Source organism: Quercus robur, chromosome 7, assembly GCF_932294415.1.
Source record: "Quercus robur chromosome 7, dhQueRobu3.1, whole genome shotgun sequence".
Classification (NCBI taxonomy): domain Eukaryota; kingdom Viridiplantae; phylum Streptophyta; class Magnoliopsida; order Fagales; family Fagaceae; genus Quercus; species Quercus robur.
The window spans coordinates 13,053,211-13,074,857 of NC_065540.1; the positions used below are offsets into that span (position 1 = coordinate 13,053,211).

At 34.3% G+C, this 21,647-nt stretch overlaps 1 protein-coding gene and 1 long non-coding RNA gene across 13 annotated transcripts; one reads left to right on the top strand and one right to left on the bottom strand.

Moving 5' to 3' along the window:
• Positions 1-1,876: 1,876 nt before the first annotated feature.
• LOC126692322 (uncharacterized) lies at positions 1,877-20,756 on the bottom strand. 11 transcript variants are annotated; one of them, XM_050387884.1, is made up of 11 exons: positions 19,817-20,666; positions 19,402-19,609; positions 18,996-19,086; positions 18,750-18,895; positions 17,941-18,184; positions 17,264-17,368; positions 16,998-17,180; positions 16,647-16,848; positions 15,790-15,842; positions 10,452-10,928; positions 1,877-2,110 (listed from the first exon to the last, which is right to left on the bottom strand). In XM_050387884.1, the coding sequence occupies exons 1-10, from the start codon at positions 19,986-19,988 to the stop codon at positions 10,485-10,487; spliced, it is 1,848 nt and encodes a 615-aa protein (XP_050243841.1). In that variant the 5' UTR covers positions 19,989-20,666; the 3' UTR covers positions 1,877-2,110; positions 10,452-10,484. The 11 variants fall into 11 exon arrangements, 10 of the variants coding, with proteins under 10 accessions (XP_050243841.1, XP_050243842.1, XP_050243846.1 ...); XM_050387885.1 differs by lacking the exon at positions 1,877-2,110 and adding an exon at positions 2,117-2,544 and having other exon boundaries at positions 10,885-10,928; XM_050387883.1 differs by lacking the exon at positions 1,877-2,110 and having other exon boundaries at positions 10,195-10,928; positions 19,817-19,913; positions 20,659-20,756.
• On the top strand, positions 7,885-15,980 carry LOC126692324 (uncharacterized). Of its 2 annotated transcripts, XR_007644968.1 has the most exons (5): positions 7,885-8,015; positions 8,135-8,202; positions 8,986-9,169; positions 9,334-9,382; positions 10,592-11,189. It is a non-coding gene; the product is annotated as an uncharacterized LOC126692324 (long non-coding RNA). The 2 variants fall into 2 exon arrangements; XR_007644969.1 differs by lacking the exons at positions 7,885-8,015; positions 8,135-8,202 and adding an exon at positions 15,921-15,980 and having other exon boundaries at positions 8,430-9,169; positions 10,592-11,044.
• Positions 20,757-21,647: the final 891 nt, after the last annotated feature.

A 21,647-nucleotide genomic window follows, 5' to 3' on the forward strand; every position in this document is an offset into this window, starting at 1 on the left:
TGAACAAAAGTAAAATGAAAGGTAGTCAAATTTAGATGATAAAATTTTTATAATTACCAAGTAAAAAAGCTTATAAAATAATAATAATAATAAAATTTACATGGTACTTGTCTTCCGGAAGTAAGGGACGTGTATTTTTATTTTACTAGAAGTCTAAAACAACACTGTCAAGCGACAACACAACCTTCCCTCTTTCACTGTCTTCTGCTCTGCTCTTCTCAGTTCTCACTCCCACCTACCACACTATGCCCGGTTCAGGGACTTGCCAGTCGGGTCGGGTTACGAGGCCGTTGTACGGTCTCTGACTCTGAGAGCGATTGTTTGTGAAGCTGCGTTGCAAGTCAGGAATTAAGGTTCTCTCTGTTTTCGCATTCTCTTGTGATAACTGGTTTCGCCCTCAAGTATGTGTCTTTTTTCCTTTTTGAGTTTTAAATGATTGAAAGAGTTGTGGTCACTAATGATGCAGATGGAAGTTGAGTTTTTAATGGAATTATTTGAAATGGGTAGCTTGTTCAGGTCAGCATGCGCATTTGATAAACTATTTCACTTCATTCAATTGTTACATATTTTAGATAGAAGTTGAGTTTTCATTTGTAAAAATGCTATATTTAGATTGAACTAAGGGTATTGAATTGAGTGGCATGGATTGGTGAGTTAGTGAATGACTACAAAGGACCAATATTTCTGGTTTCTCTTTAGCCCAAATATTTTTGGGATCGGCAATGGATCCTCAACATATTAGTCAAGATCAGTCACATGTATTCTATATCTATAATGTTTCATAATGATCCTGTTGCTGCTGCTGTATTTCCTATAGCCTCATTTGTGTTCAAAGCTGTGCGAAAGTTATCATATTTCTTTTGTAGATTGCTTTTTCAATAAGTTGTTGTGCCATATACATTTACATAATTTTTTTTTATTTCTTTCCCAGGTTAGACAGTAGTAGATCTGTGGTGTAGATTGAGATTGAGACCTTTCGGCCCTTGGGGAGTGGTCTATGTTTTCATTCAGGATCTTTTTTATTTGTGTATCTAACGTAATTTTCCAATTGGCCTACGCTAAATTGTTCTTTGCATAATCTCCACACTGTCCAGTATGACAGATTTTTCATATTTGTCATTTACAAGTTCTATGGCTCTGTTAGAGGTTCCCCAATAATGGTCTTGATTTGACTTGAAAATTACTCTTTGATTTCTGGGGCTAGGGGGTAAGTTTCAGCTGTGTGGGTCTTGGACGCCATGATTTCTTGTTTTCTTTTCTTTTCTTTCGTTTTACTTTGCTTTCCTCTATGTTTTCTCTTTTGTCTTGATATAGTCCTAGCTAATGTACAGTACTGATATTTGTTAATAAAGCATTTAATTTTTCTCTCTCCAAGTCTCTACCCTTCCTTTTGTCTCGTACTGGTGCAAGAGGCATATCAAATTTTACTTCTAAAATTCGAAGTAAGTCTATCTATAAAAAACCAATCCCCTCTTCCATACCCCCACAAAAGTGAGAGTCTTATGCATTATGTACAAATCATTTCATATAATAATCGGAGAAAGAGTACTATCCGTTTCTCCTAATGCGCAGTTGAGTTGGTGTATCAAATCAGCAAATAAATGGTAGTTGCTCTCTCCAATAGTACTCCCTGCATAGTTTTCCTTCTTTTTTTCTCCTCCCCATGAAAGTTTGAAATGCCAGTATTACCACCAAACCAATAATTTAATGTTTACCATCTTAGCCAACCAAAAAATATCGACCACATGAGTTCAAAATATAACCTTTTTTTTTTTTTAGGTACATTTTTTTTTAAATAATCTCTATGAAAAAAATGAAAAATAAATTGTACCAAACAAGACTTTTGTTTTCATTTCAATTTCATTTACAATATATGAGTAGAAACAAAAGGGAATATTTTATAAAATCATCATATGGGCTTTCAAACATATGATCCATGCATGTTCGGCTAGATTATGGCTCATAAAAACGGAGTAGACATAATGAGAATACACAATAGAGATAATACCCAAACTGGGCGTTTATCAGGTAACCTAAGCTTGGCTTGACTAAATTCACATAAGCAAGCACAACCTTTTCACAGCTGCTGCTGATATGAACTGTTGTGTGCCTAGCCTTATTGGAATTCACATACCCAAATTCAACTAATGTATCTTCATCTTTAAACCAAAGCCTAAAGGAAACAAAGGATCATAATGCTCATCCCCATAATTCATAGGCAGCTGGTCTACTCTCTTGAACCAAGTGACAGGAAGCTTTCCTTGGAATTCATAGTCTCCAAACACCACATCTGCTATTCCCTCTCCTTGACTCCCTGGCAACCAAGCTGCAACCAATGCATCCATCTTTTCCAGAAGTTCTGGTTCCAAAACAAGAGGCCTTCCAGATATCAGAACTACCAAAGTTGGAACTCTTTCTGCAACCATGTTAATAACATTGGCACCATCAAAAGGAATTTTGAGCTCTACATTATATCCCCTGCCTTCAGCGTAAGCAGGCTCACCAACAACAACTATAGCATAGGAGAATTCTAGGCCTTCAAAGGTTGCTGATGATGGGTTTTGCTCAAATATGACTTCTGAATGTTCTCCAACTGCTTCTTTAATGCCTTCCAATATTGTTGTGCCTAGAACACAAGGAAAATCCGTATGAGAGAGGTATAAAACTATACAAATCATTCCATTGCTTTTAACATGGTTGCATGGTCTTTCAAATGTATGTGTTCCCTAAATACTTAATAAAAAAAATTCTCTTTTTATCTCTTTCCTTTGATGGTGACACTTCATCTCTCATTTCTTCTCTACCCCATCTCCCAAATAAAATTGATTAGTCAAAACTTTAATACAATTTTTTAGTTACCATACCTTAAGTTCAAAATCATGTAGTTTATTGACAATGCAAACAGTCATGTACCTTACTAGCTTATTGGCCAATGCACTTTTTAGTTACTATACTTTATTAGCTTATTGACAATGCAAACTATCATGTACCATATTTTTATAGTTAAATCAACCATGTGTTCTTACCTATGGTTATTCTGCCACTGGTTCCATACTTCGTTATTGTCCAACCTCCACACTGGTACCCAAGATCATCAGCATGCCTCCCAATAACTAATATTCTTCTAGCATTTTTATTTAGAGGGAGGAATGGCTTCTCCAGGTCCTTCCCATTCTTTAGCAAAATCAGTGATTTTCTTACTGCTTCACGTGCCAATTCTCTATGCACCTTTTATCAAAGAAAATTATAAGATAGTACAACCATTTCCATCTTCTGCTAAGGCTAGTGTGACTATTATTTCATTCATTTAGGCTTAGTCTATGTAAATTGTAGCAACTGCACATAAATGGAATCAATATTCAGTTAACTCCAAAACATGTTCCACTAAACAATACCTTGCAACCAACCATATCTAGCAAGGATCTATGAGCAAAGGGATGCTCAAAAAGGCCTGCAATAAATTTGACTTTCAATATTCGTTTCACAGCATCATCAATCCTGGACATGGGTATCTCTCCTGATTCAACGAGAGATATTAAAGTTTCAAAATATTCTTCGTATCGTAAAGGCTCCATATTCTGCACATAATCACAACACATTAAAATTAAGTGGCTTGCACCACTTTGCGGTCATTTAATTATTTGAGACTTCAAACTTTACCATGTCCACTCCTGCATTAATTGATGTTAAAACGCAATGACGATAATCTGCTCTGTATGGTTCACATATCGTGTCAATTCCTTCCCAACCTGATAAAAGAAATCCCTGCCAAAAAGAGAAAGAAAAGGGTCATTTAGCTTGATTCTCATAGAAAGAAGTTGTTGTTGGGGGGGTGGGGGGGTGGGGAAGAGATTAAATTGGGAGAGCATAGTTTATGAGCTAAGTTTAAATATCAAATTTTTATGATGATGTTCCATTTTAGCAACTCACTGTTGTCCAATATCACTTTAAACCAAGACAAAGATAACTCAATAAGCACACATACACAAAGAATACAAGATTTTATATTTGTGGTTGGACAAATTGCATACATCCACAGACCAAGACGGAAAGAAAGTATTTCTAAGAAAACAAGAGATTAAAATAGTAGTGCGAAGGATCTGTTACGTGGTTCCTGTTTTCTAACTTGCTATGTGTTTTGATTACATATAAATTCAACCCACATCATCACTTACAAAGTCCCAAGATTAAAGAAAGATGAGTAAAGGTATATGTCTTGGTGAAAATCTTGAAACCGGAGGCTTAAGCACCTTGAATCCCAGCTTCTCTTTCAAAATATCTGTTAAGAGAAAGCGGTGACCATGCATTCTAGTCCCATTCCAGCTGGTATAAGAGGGCATAATAGTGGAGACTCCTTGAGCCAAACAATGCAGGTAAGGTTTCATATGGATCCTCAAGTCTTCAAAAGATGAGACAGTATTTCCTTCCATTAAACCTAGTTCAGTGCCTCCATCTCCAACGAAATGCTTGGCACATGCAATAACATTTGTTCTGCATTTATAGATGAAAAAAATAGTCAAACAAAAATCAAATAACCTACTGTCAACAAATTTTTTTAACACTTCCGTGATGGTGGCATTGGAAGACTTATGTGATTAAGGCTCTTCGTGGCATTGGAATACTTATGTGATTAAAGGCTTATAGAAGAATGTGGAATGGATTTCTACAAAGCGTTTGGTACATTTTTGGGCTGTATGAGAGAGAAACATTTGATGTTTGGGGCTTGGACGTTATGAGAGTGTTGAGTTTGTGAATTGAGATTATAAGTTTGAGTTGAGTTAGGTGTTGTTACATTTGGGTTAGGTTTGTATTTGTGAGGATTTTTGAATTTGATTTCTGATAATGTAGGCATAAATTTGGTAGAACTATATAACAATGTTGTCACATATGTTTCACAGTTTCACTACAAAGTACATAAACACAAATCAAAAGAAGTACAACAAGATTAGAAATTTCTACGTTTCGATTTATCAAGTTTGAGGTTGAAATTCATTTTATCATTATATGAACTTCCACTGCTAAATGATGCACACAAGACAAAGCGATTAACAATGTTAATAAACAGATCCCATAAAAAAAAAAATGTTAATAGACACAGTTCACATTCATTATAGAAGGTTACAATGAGAAGTAGTTCTGGAATTTTTTTCTTACCTGCTAGCTACATAAGGATAACCATTAGGATGCCCTTTGGGTGGTATGCCCTGATATCCTACAACAGCAGATGTCATGGCACTAACTATTTCACTATCCTCACTAAAACTCTCATAACATAATCCCCACCTTGGATCTCTGATAACCTGTAGGTACATTTCCACAGCAATCCCAAAAATCATGCATGTGGATTAATAACTGAAGAACACAACGAAATGGTCTTGCATTAATATGAATCAACTTACAGCTACACAAGGAGCAATAGCAAAATTAGTTCCAGTTGCTCTGAGTTCCAGTGCAGTAGCAGCTGCAATTCTTTCAACTAAGTTTTTATCTCTACAACAAATAGCAGACAGGATAATGAACAACAAGGAATATAAGGCTATGACATAAAAAAGTCTCTTTATGCATCGATGAGCTTGATATATCTTAAAATATTTTAATTAATATGTAGCTGATTCTTGAACATGCTACAACCAATAAAAATTATCTATCCCACTAGATGTGTTCTACTTTATACTCCACCAAATGTAAAATGCAATGTGTAGTGAAACATAAAGTCAGACACTCAAGTTGGGACAATATATTTTTACTTACTATTGAAATATGGCATCTAGCTATATGATTATACGTGCATCAATCAGCTGCAATATATATAAAAGGCTTGCCTAGTTGCTCCAAGGCCAATGTTATGAGGGAAAACTGTAGTACCGAACACATTGCCATGGCCATGGACGGAATCACACATTTGTATAATTGGAATACCAAGACGTGATTCTAAAGCTGCCTTCTGTAAACTGTCAACCATATCAGCCCAGTCAGTTGCTGAAGCAGGTTCAGTTGGATAACAACTGGCTGGGAAAGAATATAATATAGCTCCTATATGCAAATGATATAGAACTAACATAAGTGAAGGAAAATATCTATAAAAAAAAGTCTATCCAGTGCTCAAATCTCCAACTTTTAAGGGGTATTAAAGAAATGATTGTTAGGCAGACTTATCCCAAATTTATTTTTGGAGAGACTAACAACCAAACTCAAATACAAGACATTAAAGACAAAATATGCAAATTATTAAGAACAATGTACCAATGGACAAGTCTTTGATGGTGGAAGGACTAGCAGCAGGATTCTCAGTACAGGTCATTTGGCCAACTTTCTCCTTCAAGGACATGTGAGAGAGGAGGTCAATGACCCTAGCTTCAATTGGCTGATTTGGATCTTTGTAGATGAACCTGCAGCTATCTGTTGCTTCACTCATCTTTGGTTTTTTTTTTTTTTTTTTCTTCTTTGTTGCTTAACTGACCCAGGTTCTGCTTACACAAAAGCTTGGCTATTCTTTGAGTTACAAGATAAACATTACTACTTGTAGTTTTTATACTGAGATAATAATGCAATGGGCAGCAATTTCAGAGTAAGATATTGATAGTAAGTTATTAAGGAATAAAACAAACACAAGAAGCTAAACTCTACTGCTGACAAACCTACACTTATATTATAGATCAACCCCTTTGCAAGGACTAATTCACTAATTTAGGTCATTTCCAGGAATCTAAGCATGAAAAGTAGTTCTCTTTTGGTTTATTTATTTCTTACCCTAGGACCTAGGCGAATTAAGAACAAAAAGAAATGATCACTAAGATAAGAATGAAATGGGCATGAGCATGACTAAAAGAAGACTACTTTTTATTATTATAGAAGAAGAAGAGTAGTGTGTTAGTCTTTTTAGAGTTGGTACAAGAAATGTCAGCCAAGTTTTTTTTATTAAATTTTATGACTCTTTAATGATGCTTCCCTTTCTTTCTTTGGCCTTCTCGGTTTTTTTTTTTTTTTTTTTCCTCCTATCGAGACTTGAGAGATATAACATTAGGATATTTGACTTAGCTGGGTGGCTGTAATACTAATTTTATGTACACAAATTTACATGAAGGGTGTTTTATAAATCTCAGTTTGTATTAGCTATCATATGTAAAAAGAAAAATTTTATATTATAAGCTTTCATGGTTACAAACAAGATGATGCAGGGAAGGGAGATCAAACCTTGGTGTTCTTCACAAAAGAGAGCATAAAATCCTGCTGAGTTACTAGACTTTTGGATTTTGAAAATTCTTTTTTCAAACTACACCTAAACAAAAATGAAATTTTATAAGGTTGAACATACAAAAATAAGTTGGTTTAATTTCTAAATTAAACCTCAACAAACGGCACCTAAGTAAGACAACATTTGATGTATAAAATAGTTGTCTCGACAACTTTCCAAAATAATTTTAGTGGGGTCTATTATAATGAGAATATGTCTATTAATTTTGATACTAATTTTGGATGATAGAGTGGATATTAAACATCAAACTTGAATTGGTGTGTTAATTACAAAAAGAAAAATACAATTTATGACGCATATAACAAATAAACCTATTGTATGACATTCTTCAAAAAAAAAAAAAAAAAAAAAAAAAAAAAAAAACCAACCTTTGAGGGAGAATTTTTCAATTTATGACGTCCGCTCCTAATGATAACTCTTTATCATCAAACTAAGACACCAATTAATTTTTAATTTAGACGAAAATTAAATCTCAAATATCTTATTTAACTACCGTTAATTAACCTAATTTACATTTTTTTTTTTTTAACTTATACTCCCCCACTCCTTTTTAACTCATAAATACATCATTTTTTTTTTAATAGAAAAGGTTAGAACATATATACGTATCCATGATTTTGCTTAACACAACGCAACGCAACACAACCTTCCCTCTGTTGAACGTAACGTAAACACCCGTTGGGCGAACCCATTTACATGATCCACAAACACAATTGGGTCGACCCGAACCCTACTTCTTCTTCTCCTTCAATCTGGACGAGTACGTAAAACTCTCACTTTCACTCGATTCTGTGTTGCATGTTGGGAATTAAGGTTCTCTATTTTTTATCTTTTTTGGGTTTAAAATGATTGAAAGAGTTTTAGTCACTAATGATGCAGGTGGAAGTTGAGTTTTTAATGGAATTATTTGAAAGAGGATTGAGAGATGAAATTTGCAGTTTGTTCAGGTCAGCATATCAGAAACTATTTCACTTCCTTCATTTGCTACATCTTTTAGACACACACAGATAGTATCAATTTACTATAAAGATTTAGTTTTTTTGTTTGTAAGAATTTTAAAGGTGTTTATTATGGTGGTACTTTCAATGACTTTTAAGCATATGTAATATTTTTGTATTAGATGGTTTCTTTCTATTGGTGTGGTGTTTCACATCAGATTTTGTGACAAAATAAATCTTTGTATCAAAGCAAATGGAGAGGATCCTGATCTGTATCCATAGCTTCGGTTTGCATTTGTAAGATGCTATGTTTATATTGAAAGGGTATTGAATTGAGTAATTGGTTATGTGAGACTTGCAGGAATTGGGTGGCATGAATGATTACAAAGGACCAATATTTCTGGTTAAGTGAACTGATTATGTAAATGGGGTTTGGCTTTCCGTTTAGGTACATGGAAGTGTTATTATGCACGAGAATTCTGATGTTTCCAAATGTTAACTTTTATGTTAAGTTAGCAACTTTAGAATGCTGTTATTACATTATTTTAAACTAAAAGTAAGAAAGGAAATTGTTTGAGCTTGATGGGAGTGACTGTACCAGTTGCTTTTAAATTTTCAAAATGGTCTAAGCTAAGACTAGGAGTGAAATTCTGAGTTCCTAGATTTAGGATTTTTCACTTTTTGGTTAGATTATGATTTGCTGCCATTAACATATACTTGTTGTGATGATCTTAATCGTATACAGTTTTCATTATATCTGAGTGAAGGTATGTTGCATTATTGCCTTGATAGATTACATGGTCTTATATAGTGGACATACATTAATCGTGCTGATTTTTGACTTGTGACTGGGAAAACATTCAAATTTCTGTAATTGGAGATTCCTCTAAGCTATCAAGATCCCTACAAGAGCTGATAACAGGAATTGAGGAGACCACCAACACTAATTGTGGACTCCAACTTATTGCTTTTTAAGGTATCTATAATGTTTCATGATGATCCTGTTACTGCTGCTGTATTTCCTATAGCCTCATTTGTGTTCAAAGCTGTGCAAAGTTATCATATTTCTTTTGTAGCTTGCTTTTTCACTAACTTGTTGTGCCATATACATTTACAGAACTTTTTTTTATTCTTTCCCAGGTTAGACAATAGTAGATATGTGGGGCAGATTGAGACTTTTCACCCTCTGGTGAGTGATCTATAAAAGTTTTACAATTGGCCTACACTACATGTCATTTACAAATTCTATGGCTCTATTAGAGATTCCCCAATAATGGTCTTGATTTGACTATAAAATTACTCTTTGATTTCTGGGGATAGGGGGTAAGTTTCAGCTTTGTGGGTCTTGGACACCATGATTTCTTGTTTTCTTTTCTTTTCTTTCCTTTTACTTTGCTTTCTTCTATGTTCTCTTTTCTGTTGATATAGTCCTAGATGATGTACAGATCTTTGTTTTAATAAAACACTTAATTTTCTCTCTCCAAGTCTCTACCCTTTCTTTTGTCTCCTACTGGTGTAAAGGGCATATCAAATTTTACTTCTAAATTTGGAAGTAAGACTGTCTATGAAATACCAATCACCTCTTCCATTCTCCACAAAAGTGATAGGCTTATGCATTAAGTACGAATCATTTTATATAATTGGAGTAAAAGTACTATCCGATTCTCCTAATGGGCAGCTGAGTTGCTGTGTCAAATTGGCAAGTAAATGGTAGTTGCTCTCTCCAATAGTACTCCCTGTATAGTTTTCCTTCTTTTATTCTCCTCTCCATGAAAGCTTGTAATTTCATTATCACCAAACCAATAATTTCATCATGGTTCAGCCTATGAGTCCTTAGTAGATAATGTTTACCATCTTAGTCAACCAAAATATATTGACCATATGAGTTCATTTATTTATATGGTAACATGTTATCAAACCGTACTTTTCAAAGTATAACTTTTTTCAATTTTCATTTTTTTAGGTACAATATTTTTAAATAATCTCAATAAATAAATAAAATTGTACCAAACAAGATTTTTCTTTTCATTTCAATTTCATTTACAAGATGATTAGAAACAAAAAGGAATATTTTTTAAAACCATCAGATGGGTTTCAAACATATGATCCATACATGTTCGGCCAGATTATGTCTCATAAAAACAGAGTAGACATAACCCAGACTGGGCTGGTTATAAGGTAACATAAGCTTGACTTAACTAAATTCACATAAGTAAGCACAACCTTTTTCACGGCTGCTGATATGACCTGTTGTGTACCTAGCCGTATTGAATTTACATACCCAAATTCATCTAATGCACCTTCGTCTTTAAACCAAAGCCTAAAGGAAATAAAGGATCATAATGCTCATCCCCATAATTCATAGGCAGCTGATCTACTCTCTTGAACCAAGTGACAGGAAGCTTTCCTTGGAATTCATAGTCTCCAAACACTACATCTGCTACTCCCTCTCCTTGACTCCCTGGCAACCAAGCTGCAACCAATGCATCCATCTTTTCCAGAAGTTCTGGTTCCAAAACAAGAGGCCTTCCAGATATCAGAACTACCAAAGTTGGAACTCTTTCTGCAACCATGTTAATAACATTGGCACCATCAAAAGGAATTTTGAGCTCTACATTATATCCCTTGCCTTCAGCGTAAGCAGGCTCACCAACAACAACTATAGCATAGGAGAATTCTAGGCCTTCAAAGGTTGCTGATGATGGGTTTTGCTCATATATGACTTCTGAATGTTCTCCAACTGCTTCTTTAATGCCTTCCAATATTGTTGTCCCTACAACACAAGGAAAATCCGTATGAGAGAGGTATAAAAAAATACAAACCATTCCATTGCTTTTAACATGGGTGCATGGTCTTTCAAATGTATGTGTTCCCTATTATTGACTTAATCAAAATTTTCTCTTTTTATCTCTTTCCTTTGATGGTGACACTTCATCCCTCACTTCTCCTCTGCCCCATCCCCCGTATAAAATTCATTAGTCGAAACTTTAATACAATTTTTTAGTAACTATACCTTAAGTTCAACAATTAAATTTAATCATGTGCTTTATTGACAATGCAAACAATCATGTACTCTATTAGCTTATTGGCCAGTGCATTTTTTTTTTTTTTGGGATAGTTATAACTTCTAAGGCCACATGGTTGAATTTCACTAAATAACATGTGGCACAACTAAGGAACTATACCCAACTGTTGGATAGATCCTCGAAGCTGCCTAGCCTTAGTGGAAGATATACGGAAGGAAGACATTAGTTGTATTCTAATGTTCTAGCTTTGTTCCAAGCTAAAAAGATTGAAGAATGTGCTTGGGATAAGTTTTTAACAGAAAAAACAAAATGAAATAAATAAAAAAATAAAAACCACTTCTAATAGAAAAATTATTTAGTATTCTGAGAGTAATGCTCTCTCTTATATAAACGGTGGATCCCACTAGAAAGTTAATTAGTCAAACCAACTATCATGTAAGTGTAAGAAGTATTACCCTTGGATTATTGAATAACTACTCATTTCAATAATGGGATAGAAGAGTTAAAATTAAATGAGTGTCCAAGTGCCCCATATTTATATGGTTGAATTAACTGTGTTCTTACCGATTGTCATTCTGCCACTGGTCCCATACTTTGTTATCGTCCAACCTCCACACTGGTACCCAAGATCATCAGCATGCCTCCCAATAACTAATATTCTTCTTGCATTTTTATCCAGAGGGAGGAATGGCTTTTCCGGGTCCTTCCCAATAAGAGATACATATATATATATATATATATATATATATATATATATATATATATATATGTATGTATGTATGTATGTATGTATGTATATATAATTTTTATTTAAATAAATTATTCATTCTATTAAAAGAGATTATCATGATAATCAAAACTCATGCTAAACTTATACTGGATATGTATAATTTATTCTCTAAATTTTATTGTAGAGAGAGAGATAGACCACTTGTGATTGGGAACTAAAAAATACAACACTAAAATGCATGAGCCCAAAATAGAGTTTTAAAAATCACAATAATTCATCAATATAAAGTAGAGTTGTAAGAAAGAATAAAAAATCAATAGAAAGAGAATAACCACTTTTTAAAAAAAGAAATTGAGAGAGAATAATAAAAAATTTATAGAAAATAATATGAAAGGTGTGGGTGTCGGAGATGAACACTTTCTTTTTTTGATAACTAAATAACTGACTAACACAACTAATTTATCATAATTTAGAGATAAAAATTTCACAATGGGAGATCTAGACAACCGATTAGAAGGCAACAAAGAATACAAAGGATTGTTTATTGATATGAAAACATCTTTCTCGAGATACAAAGGACTGAGTTAAAAGCTAAACACTTCTATTTTTCCTATCCTATTATAGTTTTCTCTCTCTTGTTCTTCCTTGAGTCTTTCTTTGAGGATATTTCTAAAACCCCTCTCTGTTGTACCCTCCTCTTCTTTTATAGGCATTTTTCCTTCCTTTATCTCCCTAGTTGGCCTACTTCCAGCTGGATTTTTTGGGTACTTGTCATATCACCCCTTGGTTCTACCCCCCTTTCATCATGAAATAGGACTTTTAGGGGTGTCTACACTATTTAGGCTATCCTATATGCATTTAACGTGGAAGAGATTAGGTAGAGAACCTCTCATTAATGCAGAGGTGACTACCTCTGTGATTCTTATCCTTTCAAGGTGTTTTCCAAGGCGAATCTAATGGGAGTGGCATCTCAGATTAAAAAGGAAATTGGTTGCCCGTGGTCCCTCTCGTGTCTGCTGAAGGACTATCCATGTTTGTTACCTCGGATAAGAGTTTCAATATTGGTGGCTAACTCGGATCTCCATAGTAACTGTTCTGGTGAGTTACCCTTTACTCTTCAGACGCTCTAGCTTCCACCCACATTGATGGGCCTGGGCCATCTCTTCAAGTATAACCTTCTAGGCCTTTGGGCCTTGGCCCGGAATCAAGTTCACCCCCCCCCCCCCCTGCCCATAAGAAGAAAAAAATAAAAATTAAAAAATATAGTATTAAACCAAATTATCCAAGTCATGTTATGTGATAAAATAACATTATATTTTTTTATATTATCTTTATAATGCAATACGATAACATCTATGCAATCAAAGAGAATAAAAAAGATAACAACTTAAAAATACAAAACTTAATCACATCAACCCAAAGTAGAGTTCCAAATAATAATAAAAATTCATCAACCTAAAGTAAAGAGAGAGAAATAACCTTTTGTGTGTGGAAAAACTATGTATAGAATGGAAAAGAGAATTGTAAATTTATAGTAAGATGAGGGGAATAAGAAAAATAAAAAATTAAGGAAGATAAAGGGATAGAGGAAATGTAATATTAAAGTAGATAGTAGTTGGGAGATGAAAAGGAAAAAGAGAGGAGAAAAGTAAAAAAAAATATATATATAACAATAAGTTGAGAAATTAATAAGAAAAAAAGAGTTAAAAATAAGAAAAAGAATGTTGAAAATGAGTGGATAATATAACTATTGATGTGACTTAACAGAAGCGTAACAACAATAAATGTTACGCTTCAACAACTTATATATATATATATATATATATATATATATATATATATATATATATATAACCTACTACTCTTAAATCAATAGAAACTTGAGCTTTGTATCTATTTTACGGTTAAGATTTTATTTTTATATTAGATAAGACGTATACATTATTTAAAATTTTTAATAATGTGACACTGGATATACCTTAAATTGATTCGATTTTAAATGGATAGACCAAAGTTGTCATAAACATGCAATTAATTGGAAGTTTAGAGGCAGATAAAGGGTTGGGCCTAACAGTTGTTGACTCTTATTCTCTATGTGGTGAGGGCCTTCCCATTCACATTTTATATGCGACCACAAAACTCTTTGGGCCAGTATCAGGCATTCTCTACTGAATAAATAATTCATTAGAACCTAAAGAGAAGTGCAGAGTCCATAGACTGGACTGGTAACCATCTCTTCCCTCGAGATAAAAAAAAAAGGACTGAAACTTATAGGTCTCATATAGGCCCAGCTGATTACAAAACCCAAACTATGGGCCCAAATCCTATTCAACTCTGAAATTTTCCACATACAAAATTCAAAATTGTGGAAGATACTTTTCTCTCGTATTATCATCAGCTAGAAAATTACTCTTTGATTTCTGGGGATAGGGGGTAAGTTTCAGCTTTGTGGTCTTGGACGCCATGATTTCTTGTTTTCTTTTCTTTTCTTTCCTTTTACTTTGCTTTCTTCTATGTTCTCTTTTCTGTTGATATAGTCCTAGCTGATGTACAGATCTTTGTTTTAATAAAACACTTGATTTTCTCTCTCCACGTCTCTACCCTTTCTTTTGTCTCCTACTGGTGTAAAGGGCATATCAAATTTTACTTCTAAATTTGGAAGTAAGACTGTCTATGAAATACCAATCACCTCTTCCATTCTCCACAAAAGTGATAGGCTTATGCATTAAGTACGAATCATTTTATATAATTGGAGTAAGAGTACCATCCGATTCTCCTAATGGGCAGCTGAGTTGGTGTGTCAAATCGGCCAGTAAATGGTAGTTGCTCTCTCCAATAGTACTCCCTGCATGGTTTTCCTTCTTTTTTTTCTCCTCTCCATGAAAGCTTGAAATGTCATTATCACCAAACCAATAATTTAATCATGGTTCAACCTATGACTCTACGAGTCCTAAGTAGATAATGTTTACCATCTTAGCCAACCAAAATATATTGACCACATGAGTTCATTTATCTATTTGGTAACATGTTATCAAACCATACTTTTCAAAGTATAACTTTTTTCAATTTTCATTTTTTCAGGTACAATATCTTTAAATAATCTCAATAAATAAATAAAATTGTACCAAACAAGACTTTTTCTTTTCATTTCAATTTCATTTACAAGATGAGTAGAAACAAAAAGGAATATTTTTTAAAACCATCAGATGGGCATTCAAACATATGATCCATACATGTTCGGCCAGATTAAGTCTCACAAAAACGGAGTAGACATAACCCAAACTGGGCTAGTTATAAGGTACATAAGCTTGGCTTTAACTAAATTCACATAAGTAAGCACAACCTTTTTCACGGCTGCTGATATGACCTGTTGTGTGCCTAGCCGTACTGAATTTACATACCCAAATTCATCTAATGTACCTTCGTCTTTAAACCGAAGCCTAAAGGAAACAAAGGATCATAATGCTCATCCCCATAATTCATAGGCAGCTGATCTACTCTCTTGAACCAAGTGACAGGAAGCTTTCCTTGAAATTCATAGTCTCCAAACACCACATCTGCTACTCCCTCTCCTTGACTCCCTGGCAACCAAGCTGCAACCAATGCATCCATCTTTTCTAGAAGTTCTGGTTCCAAAACAAGAGGCCTTCCAGATATCAGAACTACCAAAGTTGGAACTCTTTCTGCAACCATGTTAATAACATTGGCACCATCAAAAGGAATTTTGAGCTCTACATTATATCCCCTGCCTTCAGCGTAAGCAGGCTCACCAACAACAACTATAGCATAGGAGAATTCTAGGCCTTCAAAGGTTGCTGATGATGGGTTTTGCTCATATATGACTTCTGAATGTTCTCCAACTGCTTCTTTAATGCCTTCCAATAATGTTGTCCCTAGAACACAAGGTAAATCCGTATGAGAGAGTTATAAAAAAATACAAACCATTCCATTGCTTTTAACATGGTTGCAAGGTCTTTCAAATGTATGTGTTCCCTATTATTGACTTAATCAAAATTTCCTCTTTTTATCTCTTTCCTTTGATGGTGACACTTCATCCCTCATTTCTCTTCTGCCCCATCCCCCATATAAAATTCATTGGTAAAAAATTTAATACAATTTTTTAGGTACTATACCTTAAGTTCAACAATTCAATTTAATCATGTGCTTAACAATTCAATTTAATCATGTGCTTTATTGACAATGCAAACAATCATGTACTTTATTAGCTTATTGGCCAGTGCATTTTTTTTTTGGTATAGTTACAACTTCTAAGGAAACATGGTTGAATTTCACATATGGCACAACTAAGGAACTATACCCAACTGTTGGATAGATCCTCGAAGCTGCCTAGCCTTAGTGGAAGATATACGGAAGGAAGACATTAGTTGTATTCCAATGTTCTAGCTTTGTTCCAAGCTAAAATGATTGAAGAATGTGCTTGGGATAAATTTTTAACAGAAAAAACAAATGAAATAAATAAAAAATAAAAACCCTTCTAATAGAAAAAATATTTAGTATTCCAAGCAGTGGATCCCACTAGAAAGTTAATTGGTCAAACCAACTATCATGTAAGCGTAAGAAGTCTTACCCTTGGATTATTGAATAATTACTCATTTCAATAACGGGATAGAAGAGTTAAGATTAAATGAGTGTCCAAGTGCCCCATATTTATATGGTTGAATTAACTGTGTTCTTACCGATTGTTATTCTGCCACTGGTCCCATACTTTGTTATCGTCCAACCTCCACACTGGTACCCAAGATCATCAGCATGCCTCCCAATAACTAATATTCTTCTTGCATTTTTATCCAGAGGGAGGAATGACTTTTCCGGGTCCTTCCCATTCTTTAGCAAAATTAGTGATTTCCTTACTGCTTCGCGTGCCAATTCTCTATGCACCTGTCATCAAAGAAAATTATAAGATAGAACAACCATTTCTATCTTCTGCCAAAGATAGTGTGACTATTAGTAAATTTTGGCAACTGCACATAAATGGAATTAATAACCATTAGTCAGTTAATTCTAAAACATGTTCCACTAAACAATACCTTGCAACCAACCATATCTAGCAAGGATCTATCAGCAAAGGGATGCTCAAAAAGGCCAGCAATAAATTTGACTTTCAATATTCGTTTCACAGCATCATCAATCCTGGACATGGGTATCTCCCCTGATTCAACGAGAGATATCAAAGTTTCAAAATATTCTTCATATCGTAAAGGCTCCATATTCTGCACATTATCACAACACATTAAAATTAAGTGGCTTGCACAACTTTGCAGTCATTTAATCCTTTTGAGATTTCAAACTTTACCATGTCCACTCCTGCATTAATTGATGTTAAAACGCAATGACGATAATCTGCTCTGTATGGTTCACATATCGTGTCAATTCCTTCCCAATCTGATAGAAGAAATCCCTGCCAAAAAGAGAAAGAAAAAGTTCATTTAGCTTAATTATCATAGAAAGAAGTGGGGGGAAGGTTAAATAGTATGCTATAACAAATAAGCAAAGGATCCTGCACAATGAAATCAAGCTTCTCATTCAAGTTTTTGGGAGAGCATAATTTATGAGCTAAGTTTTAATATCAATTTTTTACGATGATGTTCCATTTTAGCTACTCACTGTTGTGCAGTATCACTTCTAGGATTTAAACCAAGACAAAGATAACTCAATAAACACACACAAAGAAAACAAGAATTTTTATATGTGGTTGGACAAATTGCATACATCCACAAACCAAGATTGAAAGAAAGTCTTACTAAGAAAACAACAGATTAAACTAGTAGTGCAAAGGCTCTGTTATGTGGTTCCTATTATCTAACTTGAATTATGGTGCAATCAATAAAAACCCCTTATTTTGAGTGTACTTAAGTATCTGCCACATTGGATTTAATCCCATGTGATGCAAGCTATGTGTATTGATTATACCTAAATTCTAGAGAAATGTATATATCTCAGTGAAAATCTTGAAATCAGAGGCTTAAGCACCTTGAATCCCAACTTCTCTTTCAAAATATCTGTTAAGAGAAAGCGGTGACCATGCATTCTAGTCCCATTCCAGCTGGTATAAGAGGGCATAATAGTGGAGACTCCATGAGCCAAACAATCCAGGTAAGGTTTCATATGGATCCTCTCCAAGTCTTCAAAAGATGATACAGTATTTCCTTCCATTAAACCAAGTTCAGTGCCCCCATCTCCAACGAAATGCTGGGCACATGCAATAACCTTTGTTCTGTATTTATTGATGAAAGAAATAGTCAAACAAAAATCAAATAAACTTATGTGACGGTGGCATTGGAATACTTATGTGATTAACACTTCTATAAGAACGTGAAATAGGTTTCTACCAAGCGTTTAGTACATTTTTGGGCTGTATGAGAGAGAAACATTTGATGATTGGGGCTTGGAAATTATGAGAGTGTTGAGTTTGTGAATTGCGATTATAAGTTTGAGTTGAGTTATGGTTGGTTACATTGATTTGTGTTTGTGAGGATTTTTGAATTTGATTTCTGATAATGTAGGTATAAATTTGGTTGAACCATATAACAATGTTGTCACATGACTCACATATGTTTCACTACAAAAGTACATATGCACAAATCAAAAGAAGTACAAGAAGGTTAAAAATTTCTACGCCTCGATTTATCAACTTTGTGGTTGAATTTCATTTTATCATTATATGAACTTCCACTGCCGAATGATGCCCAAAAGATAAAGCGATTAACAATGTTGATAGACAGAGTTTACATTCATTATAGAAGGTTAGAATGAGAAGTAGTAATGGAATTTTCTCTTACCTGCCAGCTACATAAGGGTAACCATTAGGATGTCCTTCAGGCGGTATGCCCTGATATCCTACAACAGCAGATGTCATGGCACTAACTATTTCACTATCCTCACTAAAACTCTCATAACATCTTCCCCATCTTGGATCTCTCATAACCTGTCAGTACATTTCCCAACGAAATTCCAAAAGTCTTGCATGTGGATGTAAAACAGAAAAACACAACGAAATGGTCTAGCATTAACATGAGTCAACTTACAGCTACACAAGGAGCAACAGAAAAATTAGTTCCAGTTGCTCTGAGTTCCAGTGCAGTAGCAGCTGCAATTCTTTCAACTAAGTTTTTATCTCTACAACAAATAGAGGACAGGATAATAAACAACAAAGAATATAAGGCTATGACACGAAATTCTCTTTATGCATCAACGAGCTTTATATATATATATATATATATATATATATATATATATATATATATATATATATAATTACTTCGATTACTTTATAAGGAAATAAAAAAAGCACATGTAGCAAGTTATGGTGCCAGTGAAACATAAAGTTAAGCACTCAGGTTGGGACAATTGATTTTTATTCGTTATTGAATTATGCATCTAGCTATATGATTATATGTGCATCAATCAGCTGCAATCTATAAAAGGACTTGCCTAGTTGCTCCAAGGCCAACATTATGAGGGAATATTGTAGCACCAAACACATTTCCATGACCATGGACGGAATCACACATTTGTATAATTGGGATACCAAGGCGTGACTCTAAAGCTGCCTTCTGTAAACTGTCAACCATATCAGCCCAGTTAATTGCTGAAGCAGGTTCAGTCGGATAACAACTGGCTGGGCAAGAATATAATGCCCCTACATGCAAATGATATAGAACTAACGTAAGTGAACGAAAAGATTTATAAAAAAACTTCTGTGCTCAAATTTCCTACTTTTATGGGGTATTAAAGAGATGATTGTTAGGCAAATTTACCCCAAAAAATTTTTGGAGCGACTTAACTCCTGGATTCAAATCCACGACATATTAAAGATAAAATATGCAAATTATAAAGAACAATGTACCAATGGACAAGTCTTTGATGGTGGAAGGACTAGCAGCAGGATTCTCAGTACAGGTCATTTGGCCAACTTTCTCCTTCAAGGACATGTGAGAGAGGAGGTCATTGACCCTAGCTTCAATCGGCCGATTTGGATCTTTGTAGATGAACCTGCAGCTATCTGTTGCTTCACTCATCTTTGGTTTTTTTTTCTTCTTTGTTGCTGAACTGACCCAGGTTCTGCTTACACAAAAGCTTGGCTATTCTTTGAGTTACAAGATAAACATTACTACTTGTAGTTTTTATACTGAGATAATAATGCAATGGGCAGCAATTTCAGAGTAAGATATTGACAGTAAGTTATTTGGAACACTCTACTGCTGACAAACCTACACTTATAGATCAACCGCTTTGCAAGAACTAATTCACTAATTTAAGTCATTTCCAGGAATCTAAGCATGAAAAGTAGTTCTCTTTTGGTTTATTTATTTCTTATCCTAGGACCTAGGCGAATTAAGAACAAAAAGAAATAATCACTAAGATGAGAATGAAATGGGCATGATAATTTAAGTCATTTCCAGGAATCTAAGCATGAAAAGTAGTTCTCTTTTGGTTTATTTATTTCTTGTCCTAGGACCTAGGCGAATTAAGTACAAAAAGAAATAATCACTAAGATAAGAATGAAATGGGCATGAGCATGACTAAAAGAAGACTACTTTTTATTATTAAAAAATAAATAAATAAAAGAAGAGAAGAAGAAGAAGAAGAGTGTGTTAGTCTTTTTAGAGTTGAAGGACTTGCGGCAGTGTTCTGATCAGTGCAGGTCATTTGGCCAACTTTCTCCTTAAAGGACATGTGAGAGAGGAGGTGAACGACCCTAGCTTCAATTGGCTGATTAGGATCTTTGTAGATGAACCTCCAGCTATCTGTTGCTTCACTCATCTTGTTTTTTTCCTTCTTTGATGCTGAACTGACCCAGTTTCTGCTTACACAAAAGCTTGGCTATTCTCTTAGTTACAAGATAAACATTACTACTTGTAGTTCTTATTCTGAGATAATAATGCAATGGGCAGCAATTTTATTTCAGAGTGAGATTTTGAGAGTTGGTTACTATTTTTTTTTTAATGAATAAACAATTGTAGTTCTTATACTGAGATAATAATGCTATGGGCAGCAATTTCAGAGTAAGATACTGAGAGTTGGTCACTACTATTTTTTTAATGAATAACAATTGTAGTTCTTATGCAATGGGCAGCAATTTCAGAGTAAGATATTGAGAGTTGGTTACTTCTTGTTTCTTTTTTCTTTTATAATGAATAAACAATTGGAAAATTAGTATTTACACTCTTTAACACCATGCATAAAATGTAGACACCTATGTCCACATTTTTCAATAATATCCAGATTTTACACATTATGTGAACAAGTGGATGTGTTCATGAATGTGAAGTAATCATGATTTTAAGGAACAAAACAAACACAAGCTAAACTGCTGCAGAGTGTAGATATACCTACACTTCTATTATAGATCAACCACTCTGCAAGACCTAATTCACTAAGTCATTTCCAGGAATCTAAGCCTGAAAAGTGGTTTTTTTTGGTTTATTTATTTCTTATCCCAGGACCTAGGCGAGTTAAGAACAAAAAGAAATAATCACTGGGAATAGGATAAGAATGAAATGGGCATGAGCATGACTATTGTGGGTACTTAACCTCTGGTTCGACCTCAGGTTCGACCCATTTGTGGAAAGCCCTTGGAAGCCTTTGGTTTTGTATCCCACATCAAAAGAATCTTTCCCCACTTTCTGCCTTATAAGCTGTGAAGTGAAGGAATAGTGTACCATCAATTATTGGTA